Source organism: Actinia tenebrosa, unplaced genomic scaffold (genome assembly GCF_029948245.1).
Source record: "Actinia tenebrosa isolate PJP-AT-01 unplaced genomic scaffold, QUT_ActTen_1.0 PGA_scaffold4__44_contigs__length_22323623, whole genome shotgun sequence".
NCBI classification, from domain to species: domain Eukaryota; kingdom Metazoa; phylum Cnidaria; class Anthozoa; order Actiniaria; family Actiniidae; genus Actinia; species Actinia tenebrosa.
This window is the reverse complement of record NW_028292581.1, coordinates 4,154,695-4,180,332: the sequence shown is the minus strand read 5'-3', so window position 1 is coordinate 4,180,332 and position 25,638 is coordinate 4,154,695. Positions and strand designations below refer to the sequence as shown.

General features: G+C 39.4%; 3 protein-coding genes across 5 annotated transcripts in view; 2 read left to right on the top strand and 1 right to left on the bottom strand.

Annotated features, from left to right (window-relative positions):
• The window catches only part of LOC116288203 (uncharacterized), a 70,877-nt gene extending 62,397 nt beyond the window's left edge, over positions 1-8,480 (top strand). The window contains exons 31-41 of the mRNA XM_089036325.1: positions 247-469; positions 682-968; positions 1,333-1,512; positions 1,920-2,107; positions 2,762-3,052; positions 3,472-3,608; positions 4,068-4,161; positions 4,379-4,564; positions 4,665-4,880; positions 5,604-6,828; positions 7,279-8,480. Coding sequence (XP_088892451.1) covers positions 247-469; positions 682-968; positions 1,333-1,512; positions 1,920-2,107; positions 2,762-3,052; positions 3,472-3,608; positions 4,068-4,161; positions 4,379-4,564; positions 4,665-4,880; positions 5,604-6,828; positions 7,279-7,319 — 3,068 coding nt within the window. The 3' untranslated portion in view covers positions 7,320-8,480. The remainder of the gene's footprint in view (positions 1-246; positions 470-681; positions 969-1,332; positions 1,513-1,919; positions 2,108-2,761; positions 3,053-3,471; positions 3,609-4,067; positions 4,162-4,378; positions 4,565-4,664; positions 4,881-5,603; positions 6,829-7,278) is intronic.
• On the bottom strand, positions 8,420-22,977 carry LOC116288205 (NACHT domain- and WD repeat-containing protein 1). Of its 3 annotated transcripts, XM_031694958.2 has the most exons (14): positions 22,824-22,977; positions 22,482-22,711; positions 16,274-16,337; positions 15,570-15,777; positions 14,843-15,396; positions 14,210-14,354; positions 13,752-14,125; positions 13,255-13,530; positions 12,838-13,013; positions 12,304-12,624; positions 11,374-12,015; positions 10,789-11,235; positions 9,937-10,483; positions 8,420-9,727 (listed from the first exon to the last, which is right to left on the bottom strand). In XM_031694958.2, exons 2-14 carry the CDS (start codon positions 22,532-22,534, stop codon positions 8,897-8,899), a joined length of 4,638 nt encoding a protein of 1,545 aa, XP_031550818.2. In that variant the 5' UTR covers positions 22,535-22,711; positions 22,824-22,977; the 3' UTR covers positions 8,420-8,896. The 3 variants fall into 3 exon arrangements, with proteins under 3 accessions (XP_031550818.2, XP_031550819.2, XP_031550820.2); XM_031694959.2 differs by lacking the exon at positions 22,824-22,977 and having other exon boundaries at positions 22,482-22,778; XM_031694960.2 differs by lacking the exons at positions 22,482-22,711; positions 22,824-22,977 and adding an exon at positions 20,263-20,459.
• A 125-nt stretch (positions 22,978-23,102) lies between these two features.
• The window catches only part of LOC116292879 (NACHT domain- and WD repeat-containing protein 1-like), a 15,968-nt gene continuing 13,432 nt past the window's right edge, over positions 23,103-25,638 (top strand). The window contains exon 1 of the mRNA XM_089036780.1: positions 23,103-23,548. Coding sequence (XP_088892906.1) covers positions 23,478-23,548 — 71 coding nt within the window. The 5' untranslated portion in view covers positions 23,103-23,477. The remainder of the gene's footprint in view (positions 23,549-25,638) is intronic.

Genomic DNA, 25,638 nt, shown 5'->3' with positions numbered 1-25,638 from the left:
CGCCTCGCACTGCACCCGCACTACACCCGCACCGCAACGGCAAGCTATTTTTGTTAACTTTTCTGGCAACATCACAAAGGCGGAACACTGCGATCTTCCCCGTCGTAATTTTTGTCGTAATCATGCGTCCGCGTCCAAATTTCTCTCAAGCTTTGTATTTTTCGAACTTGTACCAAGACATCACACCATTTACCTTCCACATTTCGATTTCATTTCATAAGTATGTCTTCTGCATCCTCTTTTCAGTTCAATCCAAAACACGTCAAGTCGAGCAAGAACAAGCCGTTGCAGACGCTTTACGCGCAGCAGTCGATACAGAGAAAGCAGACAAGACAGACCTTCTGAACAGCCTTAACCGCGAACGAAGCTTAGTGACGAATCTTAAAGATGCCTTGTCCAGAGAGAAGGGTAAAATCACCGATCTTGGGGCCGCGCTGGAGAAAGAAAGATTGCAGACATCGACATTCAGGTAAGATCTGAAATACTGCAGCATGACATTAACTTGCCTGCGCATCTGGTATGGGTATGGATTGGTCGGATGATTTTTATTGCATTTCATTGCGTGATTATATGAATGAATTGAATGCTAAAGCTGTTGTGTGGCAGTGGATTCTCGTAAGACATTATGAACAATGCCCAAACAGTCCTTTGACATCAGTATCGTTTCTAACAAATCCACAGAACATCTTTGGAAGCAGAACGATTAAGAGTAGCCAACCTAAACCAGGCCATAGATATTGAACGCGCCAGTTCAAGGAAATTCCAGGACGCCCTCGAATCAGAGCGGAGGCGAACAAGAGATCTATCCAACCAATCACATGAGAGTGCAGAAGATTTGCGCAAACAGATACTTGACGTGCGCCATCAGAAAACTGAACTGGAGGTGGCGTTGGAAAGAGAAAAGATTATCGCGTCTAATCTGGAAGCCGAGTTGGAAACAGAAAGAGCACTGAAATCCGATGCTGCAGGTATGTAACTATGTGGATAGGATTCTTTTTACGCTCAAAATACGATTATTTTATGCTTTTGTATAAGAGAAGAGGGACCCAAGTTCTAACCGTTTGTTGCAAATATTCGAGGTCGGAGTGTTATTTCATGAGTAATTCATATATCACGCTTATCCTCCACCTCCTCCTCCTCCTCCTCCTCCTCCTCCTCCTCCTCCTCCTCCTCCTCCTCCTCCTCCTCCTCCTTTTTCTCCTTCTTCTTCTTCTGAACTGCATTTTTATCTCCCATCAAACAAATTTTGTACGGTCTGAATATTTTCGCGTAATTATCATGAAGATCATTAATAATATAAAGATTGACGTTTGTTCCCTTCGTTCTTTATAGCAAAAGAAAAGGACGTGATCGAAGAGATGTTTGTCGAGTTGAAAGAAGAACGTGTACGAAACGCAAATTTACTGGACGCCCTGAATCGCGAACAACTGCGTGCGCAGGAACTACAAAGCAAAATAGATGAAGTACAGCCCTCACAGGCGAGAGTAAAACAACTAGAAAATACTATACAAGGTAAATGAGATGTACCATACCTGCCTTACTGTGCATGTTATTTATTTTTATTTTTATTTTTTGTATGTTATTTTATTTTTATTTCGTAGCCTTTACGATATGGCTATTCGGAGGTTTTGAAATGAATATTCCAGTTTGGTGAACTACTCTGAGTTTTCTACAGTAATTGAGAACGAAGTCTGTAATTGTTAGGAACAAAGTACAGTCGTACCTGTATTAACCGGACACCTTCGGAACCTTGTGTCCGCTTAATAGAGGTGTCCACTAAATAGGTTCGTTTTATCGTAAATATATGCTTACCCGTGCAGCCTTGTCTGTTTAATGAAAGGGTTAATTTTATAGAGATATCACTGAAGATCGTTATCCCATTTTAACTCATGGTTACCTGTATCTCCTTCTCACTTCAGGATTACAAGAAGCCCTTTCACTGGAGAGGAACCACGCCTTAGATTTAAGCACAGCACTCGAAGAAGAGAAAGAAAAGACTTTACATCTAGATGCTTCCCTTGAAGCAGAGAAAGAACGTAACGTAGAGTCTACCAAAACAGACAAGATTGTTGCGCATCAACTCAAGGGTGCTTTGGATGGTGTACAGGTATGACGTGACGTGCGTGACATTACGTTACGCCATTACATAACATATGACTGACGCAGGAAATTTTTTAGTAACACTCAGTTGGTGTACTCATTTTGCCTTTCTGTTCGTGGTATGAATATACATTGAATACCACTTGAATTTCCCTGACTTAGTAGAGCAGAATTGTATGACTGTGAAACGGCACTGCACACAGCACCATCGCGGTACGGGAATAACGACATCCTATAAACCAATCACAGTGCGCGAGATCGTAAATCAGCCAATGAAAATGCTCAGAGATTACCGTGACGGTCACGCCACGTACTTGCTTTTCACGGTCATACGAAATTAGCTCTATGCAAAGAAATCAAGGGTGGTATAATGTTAGCGCACTCGTCTCTGGACTCTCGGCACTTGGCTTTACATGCTGGTAGAGCTTGTTAGATCTCTTCCTTGATTCGAGGGTTTTTCTCCGATTTTCCTCCCTCCGCAAAATCTAATATGTTAACTTCCAATTAGATCTGTGAGTTAGCCGTGGTCAGCCCAGAGGTTGCTTCGTGCGTCGTGCGGCAAATGACCAATACCAATATATATCAATTATATATATAATTATCAATTAATCACCTGCTTTTGTTCTGGTTTTCTTAACGCATGTTATTATCTCGATTGTAGAAGCAGCTAGTAGACCTAACTGGAGCTCTAGAGAATGAACGCCATCGTGCTCGTAAGATGCAAAACGAACGTGACAAACAACAAGCAACGGCAATGGGACACAGAGAAAGAGAAAAACAGCTGAGCGATGAGTTGGAAGCTGAAAGAAGCAAACGAATCAATTTAGAATTGAAATTGTCAAGTGAAAGAGAAAAGTTAGCAGCAATTGAGAAGGAAGCTGAAGATACGCAACGTCAAGTGAATGAGTTACGGAACGAAGCTGATCGACTGACCGCGAAGGAAAGCGAAAAGGTGGGCATGGTGTTGTGTACGGAATTACAGCTATTTCAAAAAAAGTTTGATAAAAGTTTTGTTGCATGTTGCATTCGATGCCCGGAATGCACTATGGCTGATGCCACAGCAGTGCTCGCAACAGGTTCTTGCTTAAAGCACCGTCTACCATAAAAGAAACTTCGTCACTATCGACTTTATAATATGCGCGCTTAACATTTAATACCACAGTATATGATATTACTATAATGTAATGGTGGTGTATGTGAATCCTTTCTTTCATGTTTAAACGAAGCCCTGATGAAGAAAAAGGGGAGCACCGCTTACCCCAAAAGAGTACTTAATCACTATCGACTTACCTTTACAATATGCGACCATAATATATTTAATACTATATCTTGTGAATCTAATGTTGGTGTATGTGACTCCTTTGATAACAGGACGCTAATATGTACCCGATGCGTATTCGACTGTTGCTTCTCCAGCAACAGCTTGAATCAATGAGACAACAGCATCAGGTTTTAATTAATAAACATGAAAATGAACTGCAAAAGACTAAAGACCAAGACTCCTTCAGGTATGTCACCCCCTTCCTTCATCGTTGACATGTGACCATTCATGGTTCCCACTCAGACGATAGCGAACCATTCAAAGCCGGTGAATCCCAGTGGAATTACAATCTTCCCTCCCACTACCATCTACACGGTATTTGCTTTAAAAAGTAATACAAGGATCACGAGGCAATTTTCTTTGATCATCACAGGACGATGAACAATTGAAACATTCCTAATCAATTTCCATTATCAAGAGTTTTATATTCTGAGATATTATAACTACTTCGTAGAGCTTGTGGGACATAGCAACGGTAACTAAGGGGAATCAAAAACATTAACTAGGTTCAGCAATAGTCAAACTTTAAAGCAGATATACCGTCTACAATATTTTGTGTCAATTATAATGGAGGTCAAACTTTTCATTTGCTTCCCATGCTTCGTATTCACTATTTACTTATTCACTGCTATTTTTATAAACCTAGGGATACCCGACCATTGAACGAAATCCACCAATCTTTGTCCAATTTGCTTAAAGAATTGGACCAAATCAGAGCCACTTTAACGGTTCACATTGACGTAAGTAAAATTAACCTATAGCTCTTGTGTCTATTTCTCTAAGCTTCTCTCTTCTCTCTCCAAGAAGTACGAGCGTTTTTTCCAGTCTTTGCAATAAAAAGAACATTTGTTGCTCGCGGTTTATTTGATTTGTTGCCTGTAATGCCGCACCTTTAGTAAGTTGTGTTCGTAGCCTTAACAATTTGTAATATAAAACTCTTTGAATTCCTTCCCACAGGATAATGAAACCATTCCTTTATCACCCATCAAATCTGCTGCTTATGAACGTGCAATGCGACAAAATTCAGAATTAGTCAGTTATATTGCTAAAGTTAATGAAGAGAAAACAGAGCTACTCTCTTCACTGAGGAAGTTTGAGGAACAGGTTTCGCAGTACAGATATAAAGAAAAGACCGACGAACAGGTAAGGCTTGTCACTTTTCTTATTTCATCTTCTCTCCTCTCCTCACTTCTCCTCTCCTCTCTTTATTCCTTTTTTCCTCAATATTCGGTTCTCTTTTTAGACTGCCCGACAAGCAAAGGAGCATGCAGAATCTGTGCTAGCCGCTGAAAGAAGTCTCTGGGCGCAAGAAAAACTCAAATCTCAGAATGCTTTAAGTGCTGCAAAGGCTGAACTGTCACGTCTTCGAGATGAGGCTCGTAAAGCTACCGAAAGACGAGGATTGGAGACCATTCCAACTAGTAGCCAACCCACTGAAGGAACCTGGTCGCAAGCCAAGGTATTTTAAGCTGCCAGTACATGCTGCGGTTTTTCTCGATTTGAGAACAAGTTTTTTCCCTTGAATTGCCAGTGAGCGATAAAACTGCAGTTTATCCGCAATAGTATAAGGAGGGAAAGTATCTTACAATCAAATGGTTCTTCAAAAAGCTCTATTTTCTCTGCATCATTGTCGGTATGAAAATTAGACGATTCAGAATCGAATGTTGAAGCGTTGGAGAGGTGTTTTTTATATTTTTCCTGCGACAAATTCCAAACTTCGGTTTCCATAGCTCCTTAGGCAGACGCTCGTAGGGTCATCACTGAGTAGTAAAGCAGTGAGTGACAATTATACGGACGTCTGTGAAATAATCGTAGTGACAGGGTAGGAAAACGGTTTTTGGTTTTCGCCATAAGGACAGCTTTACGCATTTAAGCTCAATATTTTGTAAACACGTTCTTTTGGAGCCAAATAGCAAAATATCAAATGCGACCAAAATTTATTGAATGCGTATTTGAGATATAAAGCCGTGTACTTGGGAGAGGTGATATTTTAATCAGCAGAAAAACTGACATTTTCGCGAATACCAAGTAGATTTTTTTTTAAATCGTGAACGTAGCGGACTTGTCGTTTTTCTGCGCAGTCAATTGTAGTAGAACTAACTGAGTCTGTGAAAAGTCTCAATCGTTTTATTTTTTATTTTTTTAGTATATTTATTTATATTTATTTATTCCTTCTGAATAGATTCAAAAGCTTTACAGCCGTTACGTTCGTTCAGAGAGCTTCAGAAAGGCGTTGGTGTATCAGAAGAGATATTTACTTCTCCTCCTGGGGGGATTCCAAGAGTGTGAACAGACTACATTAGCAATGATTTCACGTATGGGAGCTTATCCAACCAATACTGACCAACCGAGTCGATTCCCCAGAGGATTTTCACGCTTCAGAATGGCCGTCCGTGCGGTTATTGCCATTAAGCGCATGCACTTCTTGGTTAACAAGAGTAAGCGGGTCAGTAAACGCGTTTCAGGAGTTGACGATAGAAAGAGCTCCAAGCAAACCAGGTCTGCGGTAACGTCGAGCCCTGATTTACTTCAGGCTAACCAGACTATGTACGAACCAGTCGGTGTATCAAGAAGAACTAAGCCATTGGTGACTGAGAGTGCACCAACTAGAACAAGGCGTGAACCTGTTGGTGGTCATTATACCGGCCCACCATCACCACTTCTGGATGGACAACCACATCGAGCAGTAGAAGCTAATGTTGGTTCTGGTTTATACTCTGTACCCCATCTGACCAATGGTGTTGCAGGCACTTCACCGCTACCTAGCACGCATCACCATGAAGATTACAGGTTTCCACAAGGCACTTCTTCATCGCCAGGTCGTTATGGTACAAGTACAATAGACCGAAGGTCAAGGTATACTAATGGAGACATAGGAGACCAACAGTCTACTAGACCTTCAATTACGACAACTGATCGACTTGGTTCTCTTTACGGGACGAGGGATCTAGAAAGTCAACGGGAACTCACCTCAAGGAGAACAGAACCTCTAACTTCTGCTTCAATGACTAGCGAACGTACAATTCCTTACGCAAGCAGGTCGCCAAGAGCTCCGAGTCCATCGAGAAAAGAGCGTCATCAGTCTCCGAGTACTTTACGAACCTCTCCGAAATCTAACGATCGCTATCGACCTCCAATGTCGCCGCCTGTTCGGGACTCGGAATCGGATGAAAGGGATCACAATGGTTTTATCGGTCATGGACGAAGTGCAGACGTGTTACCTCGACACTCATCGCCGCGAGGTAACCGCACACTGTCCAGTTACGATGAGGGCCTTCCTCGAGAGAGTTCTCCAGGGAGTTCATCACTAAGCGGCTCATCTCCACGAGAGAATGGTGATCACTCGCTGTCAATGTACATACAGAGACTCGAGTCGCTCCAGAACAGACTAGCTAGTGCAAGTAAAGGTTAGTTACGACTACTGCTACACTGTTATATTGTCTAAGGGTGGGCTAAGATAAAACAAAAGGGAGCCCGAAATAAAAGACCTCTACTCCATTCACACCTAAACGTGTTTAGTTAAACTATGTTTTCATTAGGAAAAAAATTGAGAAACTAGAAACCTGCAATATAATGAAACTTTCTAAAATATTGTCAGAGCAAGACAAAGGATAGTTTACATGCATTATTTCACCAAATATTTTGAAGTGTTCGTAGATAGTTTTCCAAACCTGTTTAGTTAAACCACTCTAAAACATGTTTAAGCCTTGGTGTACATGGGGTACTCATCTTGTTCAAATATTGTTGTACTGTTTATTTTCTACTATCAAGGGGTTCATAGATGTTTCACGGCAGTTATGGTTTGGTAGAAGCACCTGCACCCAAAACCTTAACTTTTGTCTCTATTTTATTTCCAGGTGCATCAACAAGACAACCTACACGATCAAGACGGTATTAAGATCCTACCAGGGCATGTTATACCATCAACTGACTAGTGCACCCTTTCATAATAGGATGATGTCATCTACTTGGACTTGCAAAGATGATACTCTACTTCTGTATCATGCAGAAAATCGATTAGCACAGCCTTTGATATCATCTTTTCGATCTAGACCCTGTTGTCTACAGAAAACAAACTAGTGCGGTCTTTGACAGCCTTTGATACCATCGTTTTGTCTATCGAGCCAGGTTTGATCCAGGCGAACCAATAGATCTGTGAAGAAGCACTTTAGTGGTATTAGTGGATATGTTTGCATCAAATAGTATTTATCCCTTAAAAAAGAATCATCATTTTTTACTTCTGTAAATAGCTTTTAGCGTTGTTTAGTAGTACCTGAACATATACGGCAGAATATGAAGTAGAGTGTACTTCGTTGGCCTCTACCTTGTAGTGCTAATGCATTCGTATAAGCTTGTAATGTGAAGCCATTGCTACCAATGTTAGGGAGGAAACAGTCGTATGGTAGAGACTACACCTACCTTCCTACCCACCCTATTACTACTCCTTACTCTTGGTGCATTTTTTGCTGATGTCATACTACTTCTCTAACTCACTCATTCTTGTTCACTTGCTTTACGTTCCTTATCGTATCGTAAAGGAAAACTCTCAACAATGCTATTTAACGTAATAATTACATGCAACTTTATAAAATCCTTGCTATCATAAGACGTTATGAAACCGCCGCGTTGCACTTCGACATTTAATCATCCATCTATCTATCCTTCAAAAAAGTTAAATTATTGCCTGAAATGTTTATAAACCCCACGGCTCTATAAATAGTTCTGTAATTATTGTACCATAATACTAGATTTAGTCTAGTTCCAGCCTTCGCTCTGTATTCTCGATCACGCGGACAGTTGGATACTGGGACCAGACTACATCAGCCAATAGGATTGTCGGCTTGTTTTGCCAACCAGTCAGCGTTTTGGAAATTTTATATGTTATATCTTAATATCCCAATTGTAAAGGTTATTAAATTATTAGTCATGATTGAAATAGATTGGTAATATATAAAGCATTAGTGATTGTTAATGTAATTAATATGACAATTGTACAGAGATGATTATATTATTTTATTGCTAAGCGTGATATTTCGTAATTAAAACCATTTTCTAGAAATTGTGTGTTGTTCTCACTGTCCGTCTCTCTTGTACCCTAACTAAATTATTTTGATTTTCACATTCTATCTAAAAAGCCCACACCTAATTCCATTCACTTTAACCACTAGATCCTAGAAGCGTTACCATGACAATGTGGACTCTCTCTCATAGTTTATTTTTTGGAGAACTCTACTTAGTTTAAAATCGCAAAATCAAAAACAACCATCTACTTTGTCTTACCATTAAACGTTTTTCGTTCTTATATTTTTTCTACTTTATCCAAGGTCGTAACTTTATCCGTCTTTGTTCATACCTAAAGTTCAAGCACGCGTCCATATAACAAACAACTAAAGGGTTTTCAATCGTTTCCTTGATTTCGAAGATTTTCATCAGCAGTGAAGAGTGATTCAAACTCAAGTTACAGTTACTCTTGGGTTACTCTTTGATCGCCATCGATTTATCCCTTGATTTGAGTTTCAAGAAATACAAATATCCAACAGCATCTCCAGCTGCCAACAGATCCATCTCCTTCGGGTGCCACATTAAACCCCACAGACCCGATACAGCATGAAACACCTGCACCTGGGCCTGGCTCTTCACGTTCCACACTCGAATGCTCTGATCAAGACCAGCACTTGCCACGTGATTATCATCTGGTGAGAACGAAACCATTCGGATTTCAGACTTGTGGCCTTCCAATGCAGCTTTCTCTTTGAAATCTTCCACACTCCAAAGACGAACTTTCAAATCCGGGGAACACGTCGCGATTAACTTGCAGTCATGCGAGAACACAGCACAGGTAGCCCATTTAGGATGATCCAGAGTAGCCACCTGATCAAAGGTATCAGCTTTCCATACCTTAGCAGTATTATCGATGGAACTCGAGATGATGTATTTGCCGCACGGAGAGAACTCTGTGTACTGACAGAAAAGCTCGTGTCCGCCGAGGTCAGCAATCTTGGTCTCCGTCTCCAGGTCCCACACTAAGACTCCTTTAGAAAACTCTCCAACTGCAATCAAGCGTTTATCTTCTGCACCAAACCGGATACACCACGGTAACAATATGGACTCGCACGGAAGAACGATCTTGTCCTTGCCAGTTTCTCTGGACCAAATACGGATTTTCATCTCATCTCCACCGCTGGCCACTAGACTTGAATCACGTGAGAAGGTACAGGCTCGAATACCGCAAGAGAACTTGCGCTTTTTCTCGTGTCCTTCGTAAACAAGTACCTGTTGGAAAGTCGTGGTGTCCCACACACCAACCTAACCATAAAATATATATAGTATATCAGTAACAATACTGACAGTACCTCTGTGCCAAGAACCTTTAAACTGGCACCAACAATAGCAGTGACTGTCTAACCACCACTAATTAATCCCTTACTTCACTTTCTGTTTTCTAACCATATTAACATCAGAATAAGAGTCTACTTTCTATCCTGCATTCAAATCAAGACTGACCAGCTCCTTACCTTGAAGTCATCAGAAGCAGATGCAAGCCATCGACCGTCTCCCGAGTACGCAACACACCAACATCTTTCCGAGTGAAAGCGAATCTCCTTCAATTTCTCTGCAGCCTCTATGTCCCATACACGGATGGTTTTGTCTCTCGAGGCAGATGTCAACCGGGATCCATCAGAACTAAAAGCAATAGCCAAAACCCAGTCAGAATGACCGCCAAGTACAGCGATAGTTTGTGGATTGTCTCCTACATCGAACAGAGTCACGGTCATGTGAGGAGCAGAGGCAGCAGCCAGGCGTCTTCCTTGCGGAGTTTCCACAAAGCAAACAGCAGATCCATCGTTAGGAATACTAAAAGTACAGCGCCTCTCTCCCGTCTCCACGTCCCAGACAAACACGTTACTATCCGTACCAGTAGACGCTAACATTTTCCCATCACTGGAGAAATCAACCGACCACAGAAGAGAATCGTAATAAAGTTCCTCGTGTCCTCGTAGCTTGTCTTTATCGGGGAAATTAATCATGGCTTCATCGATGGTGTGGCCTTCCAGCTTGTACCTAGAATGATAACGCAACAGTTTATGAAAATATGGGTTCAAAAACCCTCAAAGGATTCAAGGCTATAGAATAGGTTAATATGTAGGGAATCAGTAAACAGACTACACTGGTGCTCAACTGAATGAGGATGACAACCATAAACCGTAAACTATAGTATGCACTATAGACCCAAGCATTCCCAGGGAAGGCCAATCTCGAGTACTAAACATTAGACAGTTAATTCGTTGTTTTGCTCTCCAAAAAGAGCTTCATTGATAATATGCTGCAAGGGGTTTATACCTTTATTTAATTTTCGTGTAACAAACCTGACACATTTGTTGTCCAAGTCCCAGATGAAGATCTCCAACTGATCACCACAACTCGCTGCAACACCATCATCAACAGGTGACCAGACACAGCACAGTGGATATCCAGAATGTCCTGATATTGTCTCTATGCATGCTCCCGTCCTTACGTCCCACACGCGCATTGTCTTGTCCAGCGATACGGACAACAGCTTGGTACCATCTCCGTTGAATGCAATGGATGTCACTCTCTTTTGATGGCCTTCCAAACATCTGATCAGCTTTTCTTCTTGATAGTCCCATAGTCGGATGGTGTGGTCTTCAGAGCTTGAGGCAACAAGCTTTCCGTCTGGAGATGTTTTGATTGATGTTACTGCAGCCGTGTGTCCATCCAGCTGTGCAAGGAGTGAACCCGTCTGACTGTCCCAGAAACGAATGCTGCAGTCTTCTGATGCAGACAGGATCTTCCTAACAAGCAAACAAACAGAACAAAAATCTTTTAGCTTTTTGAACCTTGTCATTCCTCAAGTAATATTTCTCCACCATGCAGCATGGGAATTCCAAAAGAATTATCGTGAAACGGTGACACAATTGTTCATACTGTACCTGTTATCACGAGAGAAGCACGTGGACAACACTCCTTTAGAATGTCCATCCAATTCAAACTCAAAAGCTTCGGACACCTCAGGCTTGTTTATCCATTCTATCCATCCATCTGGACGAGGTATCACGCTCTTCTCTGACATGTCCCCGAATCCCTTTTGCATGGCCTCTGCTGCTCGTCCGATCCAACTTTTTTTGGGATAATTCACAGCTTGTTGAAAAGTCAGAATCGGATTCTTTGATAAAATGTGCACTTCAGATCGTAGAAACCCCAAAATGTCATCAAGATCGTTTTTGATGTCTTGGCTGACGTCTTCTTGCAGAGCATATTGATAACCAAGTGTACATTCTGCCATGGTGTCATACCCCAGGCCAGCCATACACTTGGCTTGAATGAATTCCAAATCTCCCAGCCATCGACGGAACTGCTCGAAATCTCTGGCTTCCATCAGAGATCTTGGAAGGAGTTCCAGTTTCCTGATGTTGAGAGCGTCTGCTGAGTAGGCAGTTGGTTGTGATGGTATTGCACGATCTTTACCATATTGATTGTAATACTGGCCCGAGTAGTACTTGACTAATGACTGGTAGGTTGATTTGTAGTCATCACCAGACAGGTAACGCTTTGCTGCTACTTCGATGAATTGACTGGAAAAAATGAAATAAATTAACCGTGTTTGGTCTCATGTAGTTTGGTTCGGTTTTAAAAGTTCTTTCTTAGGTCATTTGTTTATTTAAGAGAATTGAACTAAATTTGGTTTCCCATTTTAGGCAACATGTCATTTCCTTGAGTAGTATCGGCAACGTTTAACCCAGAAACGGTAACTTTTATAAATTAATTTAAAAATCTTTAATGGGAGGCAAATTCGCCTCGGCTAAGTAAACTAGATTTCACCTTTAATTGATCTACTAGTTGCGAGTGGTTCTGAGCCTTACCGATGATAAAATGCCACCAGCGATACTCCGTGCGCACCTCTTTCCACCAAGAAGGGTCCCAGGTCGTATTTAAGACGTGCCAACAACAATGGTGGTAACCTTCTCTTAGGAGGCTCGTGCCAAACCAAGACGTCTTTCAACAGCTGCTCGTCACAGCTCAAGATGTGTAGAATATCATCCTTGTTGATGCCATCAGACACGGCTGCCAGGAAACCCAACACACGACTAACCAGTAGCTTCCCGTGGTATTTCTCAAGTCGTTCGTAGAGAGCGTTGACCATACTCACCACGTCCGGCTGAAGGCTGAGCTCAGAAACTTTCCTGTAAACAAAAATATATATACATATATTTAATATATATTCATGAACTAAATTTGAACAAGGCAGTTGATATCGTTTCCTTACACCACATCCAGAGCAGTTACAGATATAGAACTCGAAACAAGTGCGAGAGAACACTGAGGTCAAACTACGAACTACTTGTTATGCTTGTTACTTCTGGACAAACAAATTGCAGTTTGTTGATTAGTTTTACCTGTAGGACTGCCAACTACGGCATTCGTTAAACACCAACTGCATGTACAGTGGTAAAGGACAGTTCTCAAAGGCCTTCAGGACAAGACCTCTTTGTTCGGGCGTCAGTTTTCTTTTAGCTTGTTGAAGCCATGTGTCCAATATGGCAGCCCCATCACTCGGTTCCAGACGCTGGACCTAAAAAATATCCAAATAATTTAATTTTTACTTTCAAACTTATGTAGACAATGATGAGTTCGAATGAATCTCTTTTTGAAGGTAAAATATTAGTAAAGAACCAGTCAAATTAGAAAATAGGGAGATCTCATTGCCTTTCCTATATGCAGCAATGAAATTGCTGGGTGTTGAGTCTAGAAACAATGGAATTCCAGTAACGGAAAAGAATCATATATTTTAGATAAGTATGTGCAAGGCTTACTTGAACAAAGTTCTTGCCTGGCAGACCAAAAGTCCGGAGTCTGTTCAAACAGCCACCTTCCTCCGGTAAAGTCGACACAATCAACCGTACATGCGCGGGAATTCGTCTTGGTAACCACTCCAAAAAGCGTCTCGCTCCATTTTCGTCTGTCAGCTGGTCCAGTGAATCAATCAAGATGCACAGAGGTTTCTCTTTTGACGCATGTGCCATGATCTTTGGGAAGGCTTCACAGAGAGACCCATAATCCTCTTCCAGTTCATCAGTTACGTGGTACACCTACATAATATACATGTCAATATTCTATACATTATTGGCCAAGAAGATCTTACAGATACCACAACTGTACGATATGTCAATATTCTACACAGTATTAGCCAAGATGGTCTTGAGTCCGCATTCATGCACAACACCATACCACACCTGTACTACACAATACATGTCAATATTCTGCACAGTATTAGCCAAGATGATCCGTTGGGTCATGCACAACACCATACCTGTTTTATCTGGTTACACAAGCTTAGAGTGAGTTCACGTCCAGTAGAAGCCTGTGGCGTCGTGCCACAAAACCGATACAACACCGCCATGTTGGGATTGCTTTCTTGAATTTCCATTGTGGCTTTTGCTACTAGCGTCGTCTTCCCAACTCCAGACTCTCCATGCAGAACCAAAGGCATGGTTGGATTATTTTGGCCAACGTATTGGTGGATAGTTGATAAGATATCTGTACGTCCTACAAAGGAGTGAACGTGATCTCTACAGAATAGAGCATGTCGTGTTATCTCCTCTCTTAGAGGGTTTGCAGGACCTATTGCTTCGATGATCTCATTGATACGAGCAGTTAAGAGAGTCTTCACCTTGGAACACATATCTAAAAAAAGAAATCAAAGGACCGTTGAAACACATTGGAAAACATTGGAAACACTTTGTACCTTCATAGAGACTGCTAACGAACCTTTGATGTAATTTTCATGAGTATCGATAGTCAGCCCTTCTCTGTACCACTTGAGGTGTTTGAATTTTAAAACAGACTTGACATCCAGGTACGAAGGGATCTTGTTCTCTTTCAGATCATTAACCAAGGCAATACTTTTCTCGTCCTGAAAGGTATTACGTGTTTTATATGTTTATCATTTTCAGTAATTTTCAGTAATACTCGTGGAATGCGAAATGCAATAGACCCCTTGCAGCACGTCGGAATGCAGCTCGATTTGAAGGACATAACCATAGGTTTCCAATCCTCATGAGATTGAAATCCTTTTGTTTTGCCCATCCAAATTGAGCTGCGAAGTCATATGCAAGGGGTATATTACTGACGATTGGGACAAATTAGGTTTTGGGGAACGGCAATCAAGGGGTTTCCATGACATTCTATTGGAACGTGACCTTGAAAACTTTGTGAGTTTGTGTTTCCCGACAATGTCATGTATAAAAACCCCCACACGGCTGGCGAGTGTCATAGGAGACGAGTAAAATTCTAACTTATTTTTAAACCACAATTTTGAAAGTCAGCCGGACAGGAGCTTTATTTTCTCCCCAAATTCGCAAGCTGTAGGAAAAGGTCTACTGCCAATGAAAACACTAATACCTGAATATCCTTAAAGTCTCTAGCCCGAGGATCCTCCTCATTAACATTATCAAATCGTCTGTCAATCACAAGTGACTGCTGGCTGGTTGGATCCTCGGTCAATACTCCTCTCTCCACCTCTAGGTGAGTAACAGATTTGGTGAACGCACGTTTTAGTTCTGTATCCGCTTCGACAACATCCACAGCAGACTTCAACGAATTCCATATGGTCTTCTCTACCTTGCCCCAGTCCTTCCAAGCAATAGACACCTCGTCCTTGTTCTCTGATCGTACGGGAAACTCGGTGGAGATAGGTTGCAGGACGTAAGAAGGAGGTATTGCATTATCATCACGCAGGTACCACTTCAGTATAAGTTGATGTTCTGATGGATCAATATGTTCAAATAGAGCGTCAAGTTCTTTAGCCACGATAGAGGGAGGGAGTGGACGCCAGCCATATCTATCTCCAAGTATCGCCATGAACGCAATACCGAGGGAGGTCTCTTGACAGCGTTTAATTTCTTCCATACAGATGTTCACCACGCGATGATCGTCTACAGATTCCTGACGAATACCTTGTTGGAATGTTTTTGAAATATAGGCTTCATTAAACAAAATTACCGTTACTATAATAATGATTATTGTATGCTAATACTATAAACTGTTGCAAAGGTAATATATGTTGGGGTCACTAGGAACCATAACGTTGCAGAAAACAGACCTTTATTTCTTGTAATACGATACTTACCCCAACGTAAATCCACCACTTCAAATGCTATCCCATGTTCCTGACAAAGCTCTCTGATTGGTTCAAAAACCTCTTCCATCAAAGCATTGCGATCCACTCTTGTATCAGTGAAGGTGGAACTCAGGAACACACGAACTGTCTTGAGAACAAGGCGAGAATCCATGATATCTGGAAGGAGGCCAGGCTGCTCATCTTCCAGTCCCGGTTTCTACGTCAAAAATTTGTTTCGTTATCTTTTATTGCATTTTAATTAAAAGATTTTTTACTCTACTCATATGAGCCTAATATCATACATATTGAAATATTGAGCTAGATGATGGACCTCAAAGTGGAGATGCAAAGATGTCATGGGGGAGGGAGAGTTTGTGTTAGCTGATCACAGAAAAGATATAAGTGGTCGGTATCTCAACTGTGTTTTGCCCGAATCTGCGAAACCTCCTTTTCGGATTTTTTTGTCCACCTTTGCGGCTAAATCTAATAATACGAATTTAAAAGATCTAAACATTTGTTTGGTCATCAAGCTAACTTTCTTGGAGAAAGAATCTGAGATCCAGGCGTGTCCGTATCCACCTTTCTTCATCCCCTCTCCTCCCCTCTCCTCCCAACTCAGATTAGATAAGTGGTCTCTGATAACTTCATGGAAATAGCGGTTTAGTTCTTACCTAACCTGAGTATCATAGTATCTGAGAATCTGAGTATCGTACCTTTTCCGCAGATATTCGCTGTGTGACATCTGAGTGACCAATGTAAAGGCCCGGAGCGTCTTGACTGAAAAATAAAGTTTTTTTGAAAACGTTAAATATTAAATCAGGAAATTATTTGCTACAATACCATGATCACCTCGGGATCTTCTGTTTTAAGTCCTCATGACACAAATTATTTTGTTAATATTATAAGTTACACTGCATGATTTTTCTTTTTTATGGAAAACATGCAGTGAGCAACAAAACACGACGTGGATGTTGACAAGTGAAACGCGATGAACAGACGAGGTTTGAACATTCTCGTATCCACCTGAATATATTTTCATTACCCCTATAATTCTCTCTCTTTTTTTTTTTTTTTTTTTGAAAAAAAATGTACAATATAAAGCTTAACAATTATTTCATAATACCTTCCTCGTCAATGAACGATATTTTTGTTCTATTTCTGTAAATTATTGAAAGTTTGCACTTTGTCCGACAGTCTAGCAGTTCATTAGCCTGCGTGTCTCTTTCAGAGGACGCCTATCTTTCAAGTTCGGAACCGAGTTACTGGAACCGAGTTAGGAACCAGAGTTAGGAACCGAGATCAAAATAAAACAAAACAAATGTAGCATAAAAAAAGATAAATATTGAACAAAACGAAATTAAACTGAAATATTGGAAATCTCGAGCCCAGAGCCTGCACTTTTGTTACTACGACTTGTACGCTGACCAAAGTTTGCTGGCTCAATATGTGCTGTCTCTTCGATCCAATCACGATGGAGACAAGTTATTCAAAATCCAGCTCTTTGTTATGCTAAATTATTACATCCTTGACTGAACTTAATCAATTATATCTTAAGTGTACAAATGAAAGAGTAATAAATAGTAAGAGTCATTTATTGACAATAAGAGAGCCAAATTACCATAATTCGTAATACGCTAAAGTGCATTTCACGTTAAAGGGTTGTCTGTATTTCACAGGTTTATCTAGAAATGCGTTTATTAATTCATTGATTAAAACCTTATGAAATTGAAACCATAAACTTTCTTATAGTTGATCAGCTTAGCGTTTTAACTTGCGTGATATTACTTTCTTTCAGATAAAAATCTTTACAAGGAGATTATTTATTTTAGGATATTTATTTTATTCTTTTCTTTTCTTTTCTTTTTTTTTTTTTTTTTTTTTTTTTTTTTTTATGTGTGTGTGTGTGTGTGGCAAAAATAACATTTAGTACTACAAAGTTAAGCATGAATTTTGATGTGATTCGCCACTTTCTTCAGTTCCTTGTTTAGCTTCCCCGCGAATTCCTAACTCCAGTTCCTTACTCCGGTTCCTAACTCGATCACTCGGTTCCTAACTCGATCACTCGGTTCCTAACTCGGTTCCAAACTTCATTGATAGTTTGTCTCGACTTTTCAGAGAGTTAGTTGCCTAAAATTGTTTGATTTATTTGTTTCTACAGAGAGCTGTGATTGGATAGTTATGGAAAAATGTCAAAAAAAGCTTGAAGTGTTCATGGTTTGAGTGTCCGCACTTGTAAAGTGGAACCAAACTAATTCAGAGCGAATTTTGGACAATTTTATTCTCGCTCGTCAATTTAACTGGAATTTTCATATAATGTGCTTTGGTTGTCCTAGATTTTAACAGTGTATTTTATTTTAAGTAAGACAGATTTTGAAAATGTACTTATAATGAAAATTAACGCCAAAATCCGACGTTTCAGAGTCATCTTGACTACATTATCAAGGTTTAATAACCAAAGTTTCGTCTTACTATTTACTATTTTATTTTATTTTATTTTTAAGAGTTTAGCCTATTATTACGGCCGAAAATCAAACAGTGCTATTTTTAGTTTTTTAGCTTTTTTCTCCTCATCCTCATGTACGATTTTTCTGATATTTTCAGAATCTTATCATCTAGTACCAATGCAGCCTGTGTGTTAATTTGGATGGAAAGTCTAGCGGGCAGAAAAAAGAAGTCATAAGGCCGCTTGAAAATTCGATTGAAAATTTGAAGCATATAAAATATCGCGCTGTAAAAACATTACCATTGAATGAATTGCCTTGAATTTTTCACATATCCATTTCCGAGTATTGCGGATAAGCTTTGTGAAAGATCAGCATCAAATCTTAAAAAGTCATTGCATAAAAAGTTTTTTTCTAATTGTCGTTGTAAACCTCAAATATGAGAGTTTCACTATAAATCACATTTTCGCAGTTTTCTTCAAAACGGTTCCAAGTTTTTTCTTGAAACTTCCTACATCAATAGATCAGAGCTTTATCTTGATGGTAGTGAAATTTCTACAGCTCGTCCTATCCAAACTTTGGAGAATAAATTTTTTAAAGTGAGGTATACCTAAAGAGCTCACCTCGTCGGTCGACAGCAACAGCTCTCGGTTGTTCTACACTACTGTCAAGATCGGGAGAATATTTGCATAACAATTGCACCTGTAATATCATTATGTCTATGCAAATATTCTGCCAAACGTGTTCCAAAGTTAACCTTGTGGAATGTCCTTCATGTACACCTCACATGTTTTCTCCAAAGTTTGGGATAGGACGAGTGGAAGAATATCACTGCCAAGGATGAAATAGCGCTATGCGACGGATAAATCTTATCCAGTGGATATATTTGTTGGATAACAGTATCGACTTATTCAATGGATAAGGATTTATCCGCCGGATAGCGCTATTCACCCTTCGTACAACCGGGCCCTGGTCTAACCTTAATTCAGGAAATTGCTTGCTACAATACCATAATCATCTCGGGATCTTCTGTTTTAAGTCCTCACGACACAGTTTATTTTGTTATTAATATTATAAGTTACACTGATTTTTCTTTTTTATGGAAAACATGCGGTGAGCAACAAAACACATAGCGGAAGTTGACAAATGCAACGCAATGAACAGACGCGGTTTGAAAAGTGGGGTGTCTGATATAAACATTCTCATATCCACCTGAACATATTCTCCTTCCCTCTACAATTCTCAGACCCAAAATACACCCTTAACTTCGATAAGTCGCATTGGTATATTTTTCCAGTTTGCGTTATTCGTGCATTTATTACACACTTTCTTCGCAAAATGCAAAGTTAAATTTATACTCAAAAAGTAGAAGAGCTCCCGTTGCCTATTATGAATATAGATATTCACTTGTATCGTATTCATCTATCCAATTCTCCCACCTAAAGCAAAATATTTATTTCCCGAAGTATATTTTTTCCCGACGAAACTAATCCCACGTTGAAGGGATGGTAGTAATAATTCACCTCGATTTTCTTTGTAATTTCTTTTCCAAGAAACGGACTTACAGTGAAGACACTCGAACCATGAAAACTTGACTTTATTCAGATTTTTGTTTTCTGAGCTTTTTACTGCTTCAAACCCTCTAAAAAAGTAGGATTGAACTCAAATATGCTGTGTGATCAAAAGACAACTTATTTCTAAATGTTTCACTCGAGGGATGCATGTCAAAAAAAAGTAGTAAAAAAGCACTGTCCTCATTGTAATTTACATTTATTAGGTCATTGTCTAATCAAGATTGACTTTAAAGTTAGCTTTTTCTTGTGTATTCGACTTGAAAAAATTGAATTATACCTTGAAATTTAGGAAATTGTTTGTGGTTTTGCATTAAAAGGTAAACCATAGTTGTCTTCTACAAATTCCGACATTTTTATGGAGTTGTTTTTACAGTTTTTTGTCTTTGCAAGGTCATCTCTTCTCCCAGACACATCAAACATTATTGTCTGCCGTGCTTTTGTGTTTTTACATTCAGCTAGCACTTGATAGTATACTAAAATTCCTATATCAATCGACCTTTCTAGGACTGATTCAGTTTGTTATCTAAAAGCACATATTACAGGATCAATATCGGATCACTAGGGAAAAATAAAAGAAATACTATTCTATATCGAGAGAGCTAGCGTGACTACAATGTTTCAAACAGTTTCACTGTCAACAAATATCGAATTCTTTTTTAGAACCACCACAAATGTTTTCTTACATACCAATTCTGTTCAAGAATGTAGCTCCCTTCGCTTGAGATACAGATCCCCATTTTGCCAGTTGGTCTAAGAGACACAACCCTGGCCAGAAAATACAACGCTTTGTTGATACAAATCGGGTCGTTCTGGATGATGGGATTGGCCGTGTAATTACCAGGCCGCTCAGGAGCAAACAAAACACAAGAGAAGAAGAAAACTATGATGTTATTGTTAACAAAATGTACCTTTCTTCGCGATATATTGAGTATTTCTTTTATTCATAAATCGACTGCCGACTATGTTGATAAGTATATAACAACCACAAAATTTAATCCATCGATTATTAAACCTTAGGAACGAACCATTAGATTTTTGGAGGGGGGGGGGGGGGGGGCGAGGAGGTTGAGCAATTTATTTTGTGCAGGAATATTTTTTTACGCCTCATGGCTGTGCAGGAATTTTTTTGGACACAATTTCGATATTTTTCTGGCACTTTTCTTATGCACGATTTTAAAATTTTTTTTTTTTTTTTTTTTCTTTTCACTTTTTAAAGCTGTAGTGTTTTTTTGTTTTTGTTTTTGGTTTTTGCCCCACCCCCCGTCCCTCTCAAAAATCTAATGATCCGTCCCTTAGTTTACGGTCTTCGAACGACGCCTGTCCAGGAGAACAATCGATACTAACTTTCTCATTTTAAGCTATTGGGCAAAAAGAAAATGCTACAGAAATGTTTAAAAATTGATTTTATTTTAAGTTTTATACATTTTGTAAAATAACGATATCTGAATGTATATCAAAGAAAGGCCCAAAAGTACGAAAACTGGATTGTAAAACTGCCTGATTTCAACATAACTCTACAAAGTTGCAATTGAATTCCCCCAAATAATTTTAAAAGTCTAAGCTCTCAGAAATGCAATACAAGTAAATTCCAACAGACAGTCCAGTCTACAGTTTAATTTATTCGATTTGGTTTGTTTTGACTATTAGTTTACGGTCTTCGAACGACGCCTGTCCAGGAGAACAATCGATGACTAACTTTCTCATTTTAAGCTTTTGGGCAAAAAGAAAATGCTACAGAAATGTTTAAAAATTGATTTCATTTTAAGTTTTATACATTTTGTAAAATAACGATATCTGAATGTATATCAAAGAAAGGCCCAAAAGTACGAAAACTGGATTGTAAAACTGCCTGATTTCAACATAACTCTACAAAGTTGCAATTGAATTCCCCCAAATAATTTTAAAAGTCTAAGCTCTCAGAAATGCAATACAAGTAAATTCCAACAGACAGTCCAGTCTACAGTTTAATTTATTCGATTTGGTTTGTTTTGACTATTAGTTTACGGTCTTCGAACGACGCCTGTCCAGGAGAACAATCGATGACTAACTTTCTCATTTTAAGCTTTTGGGCAAAAAGAAAATGCTACAGAAATGTTTAAAAATTGATTTCATTTTAAGTTTTATACATTTTGTAAAATAACGATATCTGAATGTATATCAAAGAAAGGCCCAAAAGTACGAAAACTGGATTGTAAAACTGCCTGATTTCAACATAACTCTACAAAGTTGCAATTGAATTCCCCCAAATAATTTTAAAAGTCTAAGCTCTCAGAAATGCAATACAAGTAAATTCCAACAGACAGTCCAGTCTACAGTTTAATTTATTCGATTTGGTTTGTTTTGACTGTAGCTTACCACTGCCACAGCTTTCAACTCAAATTCCTTCAGACTGAGACAGTATGCAAATAAGATAAAGTTGCTATGAAAAAGAACTACTTTATAGCTACTGTAATCATTTTGGTTTTCAGATGATAAAACTAATCCAATCTGTTTCGATAAATAAATAATTTGCTGCTTCGCTTAATTTGTTAATTTTTCATGAGCATAATTATTTTAAATGAAGGTCAAGTTATGTCATTGGATTCTCAGAAAACAAGGAAGGAGCTACTGCTTTAATCCGTAATTGTTGCTCAAGGTTTTTTCTGCCTTCTAGTAAAGCATTTTAAAATTGAGATACTACAAAACTCATTCATGTGAATTAGCGTGTAAAAACAAAGAAAGATTAAACCATATTTTTGCTGTTTTTCATAGTCAACCAGCAGCATGCCGTCTTCTGCATGCTTGGCAAGAGCTAACGTTCAGGATTCACACCTTGTTTACACACGTTTACAATGCTAATTACAAACCACGCTCATGAATATCAACAATGAATTAATCTGACAAATACATATCGATAGTTACATCACCTTTTTGGTTTAATTGGATCTTTCGTACCAGAAGTCGGGCAGGAAGACAACATTTTCGCTATTGAATGGTACCTTCTCCAGACTGGTCAGTCTTTGATTTCCAAGAACCGTTCACGTGACATTGGCAAATAGACTTTGATTTCCAAGAACTGATTCACGTGACATTGACCTCGTTAGGTCAGCGTTGAAGCGGATTCTGTCTTCGGCCATTGCACTTTGCTAGCCGGAGACTATAAACAAAAATTTGAAAGGAAACACCAAGCTGGCGTGACCAGAGGAAGCTTTGAAAACTAAATGTAATATCACGAAAGAAAAAAATAATAAAAGCTAATATTTACTCACAGGAAGTGTTGTTTACGTCGTCCTTGTTCTTTAGTACTGATTTCCAGCCATTTCTTTAAAATCTTCGCTTCCGCTCTAAAGAAGAAGACATCCTTTTTCTTCCTGTGGCGTGACAAGAAGCTGGAACGTCGTGTATTTAGACAATGTCGCATCCACCCCCACCTCCGTGTCCACCCCCCCCCCCCCCCCCCACATCCCCCCCCCCCCGCCCCCCCGGTTGCATTATCATTTTTGAAAATATATTTTATGCGTCTTCCTCCACACAGAGGGAAACTATTAAATAATCAATCTTCTTTGCGCACGGGTAGTAATTCTTAGGGAATAGAGAATCCGAGAGAATGCGAAAACTGGCCCACGTGGTCGCATTTTTCCAAAAACCTTTGCTTTATTATTTTCTAACGACGCAAATTCCAACGAGGTGGCATCTGAAAAAAAGAGATTTGAATAAATACAATTAAAAGTATTTTTCACGGAAAACCTTTGCTTTATTTTCTAATGACGCAAATTCCAAATTCCAACGAGCTAGCATCTAAAAAGAATTTAATCAAATAAATGCAATTAAAAGTAAAACCTTCAGTACGCTTGTCTTGTTGGACGTGGCCGTAGATATAGCCGAACCAGCTCGAAGAATAGTATTCTTTCCTCGTAACGAAAATGGGAGGTTGTGTGTCTAGCGAATGCAGTCCTTTCACAGATGGGTCGTTGAACCTACTAGAGTATTGCTGGTGAGTAGAAAAGCTTTTTACAGCTGTTTATAATCAACTACTTTCGATAACTAAAACTAGTAGCTTTTGATACTGACATTTTACTGAAGCAGCCTTTGTACATGGGACTGGTATTCATGATAAAGTATAAAACGAGTGGTATATCCATCACACATGTTCGTATGTTTATTTATTGCGAAAAACTTTCGGACTGAGCGTCCATGTCTGAGGCCTATAAGTAGACACTTTACTGCAGGCAACCCAAACAAGGTTCCTGTGTATGGTTTTATAATGGAATGTATGGGAGTTATGATGAAGCTAACAAAATGTTTCACTCAACAATTTGCTTCAGAACTTGCTGCAGTCGTTGCTTGAACCTTGTTCAGTCTTCTGGTGAAGTTTCGGCGCGATTTTATGGCGTTTAGTGGGTTTTTTCAAAATTCGCTCTTCTCTCTCTAATTGAGGATTAATTGCTAAGTAACATTTATTTAGATGTACGCTATTTACAGTAACTGTTAATGGCTAACCTAGATAAATAGCTAAATTTATGTCATCTTATACCTACCAAAGGTTTTGATCCTTGGGCGTTCAACTATGGTATTAAGGCATGGGTGAATTTAGATGGGGGTGGCGATAGCGTAAATTTGTAGTGATGCAATACACCCCTTGCAGTCCTTGGAATGCAGCTTAATAGCGCAGCGCGCTGATTCTAAAAATAGCTTAAAGATTCGGACAAACATTGCATTCTGTTTAACCGCTACGAGGATTATACGAACCGATTTTTTTATTTTTACTTAAATTTACAATAATAATCCATGTAAACTAAGATCAACTGCGATCGGCTGTGAAAATTATCTGCTGAAAGTAAACTTGTAAGTTTGTTTATCCGAATTTCGCCTTTGTCTTTGTATTTATGACGTCACGGCTGCGCAGCGCTATTTGGAGGACATAACAATTCTTGGTTTTCATGTGACGTCATACACCTATCAAATGTTATCGTCCGCCATGTTGGTGTCGCACGAGCTAATTAGCATATGTCATATAACAGAGAGATGCATGTGTTTTGAAGCGGAGAATATAAATGTCGCGTGATTTTATTGAAAATACAGAAGATAAAAGTCACGCAGAACCATTATCAAAAGAGCACGATATTCCTAATGTAAGTGATTACGCAAAGAAGTTAGAAAATCACGTGAAATCTCGTTATTTGAAGAAAATATCAGTGGTAAGGATCGATCCAGCTACACTAATCGGCGCCAACTTAGATCCAGAATGTCTACCGCCGATAGAGGCCACAGATCTCCTTTGTTATCTGGTAATGGATACAAGCTTCTATACGAAGGAGCAATTCAAAGCCTTCAAAAGTATGGAAGCTTACAACCAAATGGTTTCGGGTTTTATCACTAGTGTCCAAGGCCAAGTCATCTGCGATAAGTTTGTGGTGATCGGGAAGGTGAGACATTCACAGCGCATGAATGAGCCTCCTCTTCCAGTTTGGATTATTACAAGTAAAGAAGGTACTGTAATATCAGCACACTGCTTAGGCTGTAAGGCAGGACTTTCCGAGACTTGTAGTCATGTTGCAAGTCTTTTATTCTATATTGAAGCTTGGACAAGAATCAATGGTAAGCTAGCATGCACTCAAGTGAAATGCACGTGGTTACTACCGACGTACGTAAGCGAAGTCCCTTACGCGAAAGTCCAGGACATAAATTTCCAGTCAGCTAAGAAGCTAAAGGAAAATTTAGATGATAAAATCAAAAATTTCTCCGAGACATGTGCAAACGCTACAACCGCCCAGCCAACTTATCTTAACAACCTGACAATCCCTACTCCTAGTGTCCTTCCAAATTCATGTTCTTCTGCTGCCCCATCCAAGATAGAAATGGAAACCCTGTTTGCAAAACTCAACGAATGTAAAATCAAACCTGTAGCTTTAAGCTTAGTTCAACCCTATTGTGAACAGTTCATCCTCAAGAGCCGATACATACCAACTATTTGTGACTTATTTCAACCCTCTCACCTTGATCTGACATATCCAGAACTTTTAAGAAAGTGTTCTGAAATTGATATAACTCTCTCTGATGCTGAGCTAAAATTAATTGAAAAGG

Coding starts and splice junctions, on each gene's coding strand:
- LOC116288205 (XM_031694958.2), bottom strand. CDS start 22,534: ATGTTGTCTTCCTGCCCGACTTCTGGTACGAAAGATCCAATTAAACCA. Junction 13,014..13,254: donor CAGGCAAGAACTTTGTTCAA/GTAAGCCTTGCA, acceptor GATATTTTTTAG/GTCCAGCGTCTGGAACCGAG. Junction 11,236..11,373: donor TGCTTCTCTCGTGATAACAG/GTACAGTATGAA, acceptor TTTGCTTGTTAG/GAAGATCCTGTCTGCATCAG.